This window comes from Nannospalax galili, unplaced genomic scaffold (genome assembly GCF_000622305.1).
Source record: "Nannospalax galili isolate Female #2095 unplaced genomic scaffold, S.galili_v1.0 scaffold88, whole genome shotgun sequence".
NCBI lineage: Eukaryota > Metazoa > Chordata > Mammalia > Rodentia > Spalacidae > Nannospalax > Nannospalax galili.
Genome location: NW_008358908.1, coordinates 1,554,312 through 1,562,471, shown reverse-complemented (window position 1 = coordinate 1,562,471; position 8,160 = coordinate 1,554,312). Strand labels below are relative to the sequence as shown.

Genomic DNA, 8,160 nt, shown 5'->3' with positions numbered 1-8,160 from the left:
CATAGACTTATATGTTACTTAAAGTTGAATTAAAATTGATTGCAGTGTACTGCTATGTGAAAGATGAATTAATCTCTCTGTCTCTCTGTCTCTCTCTCTCTGTCTCTCTCTCTCTCTCTCTCTGTCTCTCTCTCTCTCCTTTCAAATTAAAATCCAAACAGATATCCTGATGTGCAGGCTCGGGTGCAGGCTGAATTGGACCAAGTTGTGGGGAGGGACCGCCTGCCCTGCATGGGTGACCAGCCCAATCTGCCTTATGTCATGGCTTTTCTGTATGAAACTATGAGATTCTCGAGTTTTCTGCCTGTCACCATTCCTCATGCCACCACTGCCAACACCTTTGTCTTGGGCTACTATATCCCCAAGAACACAGTAATTTTTGTTAACCAGTGGTCTGTGAATCACGACCCAGTGAAGTGGTCTAACCCAGAGGACTTTGATCCAGCCCGATTCCTGGACAAGGATGGCTTCATCAACAAGGAGCTGGCCAGCAGTGTGATGATTTTTTCAGTGGGCAAACGGAGGTGCATCGGTGAAGAGCTGTCTAAAATGCTGCTGTTTCTCTTCATCTCCATCCTGGCCCACCAGTGCAATTTCAAGGCTAACCAAAAGGAGCCCTCCAGTATGAGTTTGAGTTATGGCCTGTCCATTAAGCCCAAGTCATTTAAAATCCATGTGTCTCTCAGAGAGTCCATGGATCTCCTTGATAGTGCCGTTCAAAAGCTGCAAGCCGAGGAAGCTTGCCAGTGAGAGGTCAGAGGCAAGCCGAAAGCTCAGAAGTGTTCTAGTCTTACCTACTGGGGAGAAAATTCATTTCTTTTCTAGCTCCTTTTTGGGGTCACTTCTCTAAGGTGAACATAAAACAAGAAGCCTGCCTGTGAGGCATGCTTACGGCTGAATGGCTCCTCACCAGCCCTGGGCTGTGCTGGAGTTTCTAGAAGAATTTTTTAAAGAGTTAAGGGGCCCAAGGAATTTTTTTCATATACTGGAAGCTGGAAGTAATTATTTCTTAAGGGGTGCATTTTTTTTTTTTAACAATTAAGCACATGTGCACAGTACCCACACACAGGCACAACTATTCACAACTATTCCTCAACTATGCCTTTTTAGGAAGATCCAAGGCTGGACTTTTATACGCAGAAATCTACTCCACAGAAAGCTGCATTTAGCAAAGTCTTAGGATGCATTCACGATGCAATGAAAAGTAATTTCACTGTACATTGTAAAGACCAGAAATTCCCCACCAAAAATACGCTGTTTGGTAAATACCTTAACTCTGTTGTAGTAGCGCTGGGTGGAGTTTTCTTTTTGCCCGTGGATGTGCCTCTCTACTAAGAGATGAATCATAAAGTCAGTTGCTCAAAATGAAATTAGTAATTGAATTAACAATTACAGTGGATTTCAGAGACTTATGGATCTAAAGGTAAATTACTCAAAATTGCAAAATATTACAAACTAAAGTTGTACCTCATTTGATGGTTAAAGTGAAGTATTTCAATTTTGAGAGAAAAAAGGATTTGCTAGTCCAGCTAAACTTTCAATTATGCAATTTTAATAAACTGATCTCATTAATAAGTGTATAAAATAAAATAAAACCTCATATCACCAAATAGTGTTCAATACATATACATGATACATAATTATTTATAAGAAGTATATTAATATGAATTTTATAACCAGTGTATTAATATGAATTGCTTTTAATAGGAAAATGATTCACTATATGTCTTATATAATACTGCAAGTAAAAAAAACTATATCCAGTTCAATGAATTGTGTCTAAATCTACGAAATGAGCCTGATGAAATCAAGCACCTGTTTTGACATCTTTGGAATTAAGTCAAAATAAGATCTTTTCTTATTCAATGAACCAGACAATTCTTTTTCAGACAATGAACCAATCTGAGATCAGGAAAATGTGCTCTTACTTTGTAACTATATTCATAATACAGACTCTCTGGTTGAAATTGACCCTATTGATATGTTAAAATTCCAAACTCCTGGCATGCTTAAATTTTAATTTAATTTAACATCCGTCTTGATAACTGCCTTTCAGCTAAAGCCAGTAGAAATTTGATCTTTACTCTGTAAAGGATGAGATATCTAACCTTTGTCTGGGACAAATAGTGAACAAAAATACCATTAATTTTCTGGATGTTCTTTTTAGTAGACCATAATGATTTTTTTTTTTTTTTTTTAAAATCAGAATCAGAAGATTCTTTTGGGAGGCTGTTTAAGAACCACACTATGAGACAGCAGAAGTAGTTAAGATTAACCACTGTGGCACTGTGAGCAGTTACTCTAGTAGCTGAAAGGATTTTGTAAACAGCTTGGAAACCTTTTAAGAAGTGAGGGAGGAGTGCAAAAGTAAGAAGAGGGGTTTCCTGTTTCTGTTTTCATTGCGAGGAGACTTCCAAAGGAAGCTCAGCAGTGCCTAGAGAGCTTGCTGCTCTATTTCCTTTAGCTTTCTGAAATCTTTGTGTCAAAATTACAAAGGAAGGAGTTTATGATGTGTTTGTGTGGATGCAGCCAGAGGTCACAGAAAAGAGAAAGAGTAAGAAGGAAGAAAGATGTCTAGATGTTTCCCATTTGTTTCAAATTAATTTACTGAAGTACAAAAATTGAAGCACGTTTAGAAAAAAGATGTTTCGTGTGCTAGCCTTAAATCTTAAGCATCTGAGGTAGCTCTTTCTCTGTCTCTGTCAGTCTCTGTCTCTGTCTGTCTGTCTCTCTCACGCTCTCTCTCTGGCACATCTGCTTTGTAGTTTGGGTTTGAATTAATAAAAATTTAATGTAGTTGAAATTTTTTAAAAATGTTATAATTGAATCTCTTGAATGTGAAAAATGGTTTGTGTCAGTATCTTCAGTCTTAATTTCAACTGTAAAAATTAAGCTTATCCAATATTTTAAAATCTTTTAGACACTGTCTACTTTAAAACATATACCCCAGTAGTACTGGCAGTGATTTGGGCTCCTGTGGCTTATTTAGCAAAAGTCATCATTTACCAATTTGGATCCCTCATTAAGTCAACCAGTTCCAGATGGGCTCAAATGTGAATACCCCATTCATCTGATGCTTACAGCAAAAAGGAAAGGACAGTGGATATTTAGAGGTTACCAGGTTTGTTGAATATGCTTAGAATCTAGTGAAAAGAAAGACAATAAACCAAAAAGGAACAAAAATAACCAAATTTGGAGGCTATACTAAGGCTTAATCAGAAGAATGATTTTATTTCTGCTACAGACTACATTTGCTGATCAGCACGTAAGTCAGAACTTAATTCAGGTTATTGCAGCAAAAACTGTGTTTTTATTAAATGCCTCACATATTGAAGCTTAAGAGTGTTTCAGAAAACTGCTTTTATTTTTCAAAACAAGAAGATGCCTCAGGTGTGTTTTGTGGATTATCCAAAGCTTTCACTTCCCAGAACTTAGCCTTTATCTGTGAAATGTTACCACACCCTTAGTGTTCCCACACTAGATCTGTATTAGATCATATAGGTACAGTGCAGTATATATTAATTAATACATTTTTAGCTTTGGCCCACCTGTGTGATAAAAGGTATACTTTGGCACATCAGTTTAACTCAAGAATAACTTCTCAGTTAACCTTTTCTTGTTTTTGTATTTTATCATGTATGTTCTTAGATGTATATAGCTGCTATAGTACACAGTTGTAACCAAAATAGATCTTAGGTGCACAACATTAATATGTAGCTTTTACTTTTTGATATATTAAAATGAAAAAATTGTGTCAGTAATTATCTGGAATGAAACACCATTACCAAAACAATAAAAATCACTTTCATAGTCCTATGACATTTCATTTTATGTTACGGTAATAGTCAGTCAGTTCATTTATTTCTATTATTGCTCTGTACCCTTGTGTTTGAACACTGTGGCGTATGATCTGTGTATGCTTCCTACATGTGTTGATTCGTTTTCGTGCCATCGTGTGAGAGGTGTCTCCCTTGAACTTTGTTATGCACCAGCACGTTCCCCATCTCACATGAAAAAAACTGGAATCATGAAACTTTGTTTGACCACCCCATATGTTAGTCTATTGCACCTTCTATTTTTTTCAATATTTTTTTCTTCAATAGCTTTTCAGTATCCAGTTTTCTAGCAAATCCCTGGTCTTTATGTTTTTGAATTTATAAAGACCAAGGAGTTAAATTTTATTAGCCATCAGCCAAGCAAAATAGGAATTAACTTGCAATTTTGAAAGGTTTGGTTGAGATCTTAAGATGCTCACATGATATTTATACTTCATCTGAAAACTGAAGGGCACATTTATCCCCTCAGCAGCATGCTAATCCTTTCTTTGCACACATCATACATTCATTTTTAAGATGCATATGCCTTAATTAGTAAGTGCAACTGATGTCCAATAATACACTGCTGGAAACATTTTTCTGTTGAGCTTTCTATTTGGTAAGTGACATGGTATCCAGGACCCATGTCCAGGCCTTGCCTGCTCCACACTTGCAGATGAGATGGTAGGGCTGTGCACTGCCAGAGACTGTTATTTCTTCTAGACCACAGCTCCTGTTACTGTGAAAACAGGAAAAGGAGTAGTAAAATAAAAATGGTACTGTATGTCATTTGTACTTTTGGCTGGGAACATGAGGTTAGTGGCCAAAAGGGATGGCTATGAGTTGGTTTTAAAAAATACTCACTTTTTCCTCTACTTATTCTACAAAAAGATCTTGGAAATGATCATATCAATTGAGGACAAGTGAAGGAATATTTTCTTGACAAAAATTTAAAATCTCATTGGGGTCAGGATTTTTGCAAAGGTGTTAAACAAGGGTTGCAGTAAATTTAATCTAATAGAGTGAAAGCTGGATACAGGAGGGCAATGAAGGCAGCTTGGATGCTCACAGAAAGCTTGCAAAGGTTATGCCCAGCCCTCAATGCCAATCCCTTTCTGAACAAGTGTTATAGAGACAAACTGGCTTTTGGTGCTCTCGTATTCTGGCTCAGTGAACCTCAACGTTCAGACTTAAAAACAACTTTTTAAGCTTGCTGTGCAAAGCATTAGGCTTTGACTTTGGATCCCCAGTACCTACATAAAAACCAGTACCCACTTGCAACCTGGGTGCTTGAGACAGGCAAAACCCTGGAAGGTCACCGGTCAGCCATTGTAGCTGAAATAGCAAACACTGGATTCAGTGAGAGACTCTGTCTCAAAGCCTGAGGTGCAGAAGTTATTGAGGACATCCCAATGTTGCCCTCTGGCCTCCACACATGCCCTCATGGCTGAATATACACATTCATGTACACACACACACATGCACAAAAGCATGCATGCATGCACACACACATACACATACACATCTATTTTGAATAGATATGGGCATTCTGTTGGTTACAGGTTATGGTTTTAGCCCCTTTATCTGCTAAGCCAGGTATAAGCTTTCAAGAGAAGTGCTCTTCATTACTACTTTTCAGCAAGTGTCACATAAAAGGGGAAGAAATGGAAGATACGTTAATCACTTAAAATTTTTGAATCATTGTACTAAAATACCCCCCCTTTTTTTTTGTCTTTTTGTGACAGGGTTTCCCTGTAGGCCCAGCAGACCTGGAACTCTCCATGTAGGTAGACCAGGCTGGCCTTGAACTCACAGAGATTTGCCTGCCTCTGCCTCCTGAGTGCTGGGATTAAAGGCATGTATCACCACGCCCTGCCTAAAATACACTCTTTAAAACATTCTAGCATAGCACTCTTATGAACAAGGCAGTAATATACCAAAATAGTTTAGAAGCATCTGCATCTGGCCTTCCCCTGAACAGATGGATGTCCTTGCCTTGGTACCATATCTTGGCTCTTCCCAACTGCCCTGCACTTAGAAACAGAAGGCAGTTTGTCTAGTTTTTGAGGCCTGTGTCCCTCAGTAGTTTCACAAGCAATAATTTCCTTCTATTGTCTGGGGGCACATTTCACATTGTGTCAGAGAGCAGCTGACATGGCCAGGCATCAGAAGACTCTCAACACTGCCCTCTCCTGAGAAAATGATTCCTGGAGCTGTTCTTTGTGGGAAGGGGGAAGCCATGACTTGTCTTATATGTAATACTCTAAAATCTCTGCCTTTGAGCATGCAGGGACCAGGGATCCTGAGGCAAAGGCTGTCTGTCCATAGGCTGGTCCTGTCCCAGGGCAGGATGTGAAAAGAGAACTCTGTCCATTCCATAGGGTGTGGCCGGGCCCATCACCAATTTGAACCTTCTGAACCCTTTTCCTTCTTCCTCTTAGAGCTCTCTTAGGCTGATCTGGATTAGTTGCAATCTCTTTCAGTGGAAAGAGTCTGCTGCATATAACATGAGCAACACACAGTGTTACAAAAGAAACCTAACATCTACTGGGGTGCTTTGGGGACAGAGCTGAGAATGACTGCGCAAGCCTGAAAAAAAAATTAGCCTGTTTTTGCTTTTAATTCTCCTCTCCCTCCCCTTTACCATGTACCTAGTATTTAAGAAATGTTATACCTGTCTCATCTTGTGGCTTAATCCCAATGACATTGTAAAGAACATCCTTATGTGTGCTCCGTCATAGACCCCTGTAAGATTTGCAATCCTTGCCATGCCCATGGAAACATAACTGAAGTAATGCAAGTATGTTTTCCATAATGCCAAACGAGTCCACACTCCCACTAACTGTGAGTGAAGGTTCTCCTGCACCTACCTGCCCACCCGCATTGACCTTTGCGTTTTAGATTAAATATATCCTTTTGGGAGAGGTAACATATTAAATTGATCTTATCTAGTCAGGAATAAAAAGATACCATTGTTTATTTTTCAATACTTCCTGTAGCTGTATTTGTGTTTCTATCATATCTCTTCTTATTAGATGGTATGCAATCATTGGAGAGCACGTGCTGGTCTCACAAATTTTGTTAATAAATGATATTGTACAGAGTGAAGAAGCAAGTGAGTTCTGATGAACCTGATTCTTGGTATTCATATCACCATCTTCCTCTGACTTGATTTTTCATTTTTACATTTACTTAATTATAATTTACGTGTGTGTGTGTGTGAAAACATACAGGCCATGGTGGGTATGTGTAGGTCAGAGGACAATTTGATGGAGTTAGTTCTTTCCTTCTATCATTTGGGTCCCAGAGATTGAACTCAAGTTGTCAGGCTTGGCAGCAAGAGCCTTTATCCACTAAGCCATCTTCCAGTCCTCACTCCCCTAATTTGACTTTAAATTAGTACCTGTGTTACTCAGATTCCCTTCACTGCTACAAAATAACCAGAGAAAAATCAACTTAAAAAAGGAAAGATTTATTTTGGTTCACAGTTTTTAAAAAATATTTTATTATTTTTATTTTATGTGTATGAGCATATTGCCTGAAGGTATGTTAAATGCATCTGTGTCATGCAGTGCCCACAGATGTCAGAAGAGGGTGTCGGATTCTCTGGAACTAGAGTTAGGATGATTGTTTGCTGCCATGTGGGTGCTGGAAATTGAACCTGGTCCTCTGCAAGAACAGCCAGTGCTCTTAACCACTGAGCCATATCAGCCCCTTGGCTCACAGTTTTTGAGACATCATTCCATGGTTGGTTGGTCCGTGGTGTTGAGCCTGAGAGGTGAAGCAACAATCATGACAGGGCAATATGGTACAGCTGGGACACAAAGCAAGCAAGGGGCCAGGGACCTAATACTTCCTTCAATGGCACCCCCCACCCAGATGACAACTTCCTTCTGCTAGGCCCCACCTCTAAATGTGGCATCATTCTAAATATCCCCCATAGGATGTCAGCCAAGCCTTTAGTTCATGGGCTTTGGGGAGACAATCCAGATCCAAACAATGGCAGTAAAATTAGGTCGAATGTCAGTTTCTTTTCTCTGCTACAGTATTGTAGTTATTCAAAATTTTTAGGTTTCTGCTAGTTTCCTACAAAGCAAGCAGAAATGCAAACCCTTAGGCTTCCATCCCTCAGACAATGGCTTTAAAATGTGTAATGTGTGTTTATCATAACTCACAATATGAAAGATATTTTACCTTAAGACTTAGTAACTATCTATGTATGTGACTGTGTGTGCTCATGTGCATTTAAGTATGTATGCATGTGCCAGAAGCACTCATCATTTTTTTTAGGGGGGGTAATTTATTTTAAGATCTATTTTATTAATTTTCATTAGAAATGTGCAAT

The 8,160-nt window shown here is 38.8% G+C and overlaps 1 protein-coding gene and 1 non-coding gene across 2 annotated transcripts in view; both read left to right on the top strand.

Moving 5' to 3' along the window:
- The window catches only part of LOC103725278 (cytochrome P450 1B1), an 8,870-nt gene extending 5,364 nt beyond the window's left edge, over positions 1–3,506 (top strand). Inside the window, exon 3 of the mRNA XM_008822609.3 lies at positions 162–3,506. Within this exon, the coding sequence (XP_008820831.1) occupies positions 162–750 (589 nt within the window). The 3' untranslated portion in view covers positions 751–3,506. The remainder of the gene's footprint in view (positions 1–161) is intronic.
- Positions 3,507–3,908: 402 nt separating this feature from the next.
- LOC115068333 lies at positions 3,909–4,010 on the top strand. Its single transcript, XR_003847698.1, has one exon. It is a non-coding gene; the product is annotated as a small nucleolar RNA U13 (small nucleolar RNA).
- The last annotated feature ends 4,150 nt before the right edge of the window (positions 4,011–8,160 follow it).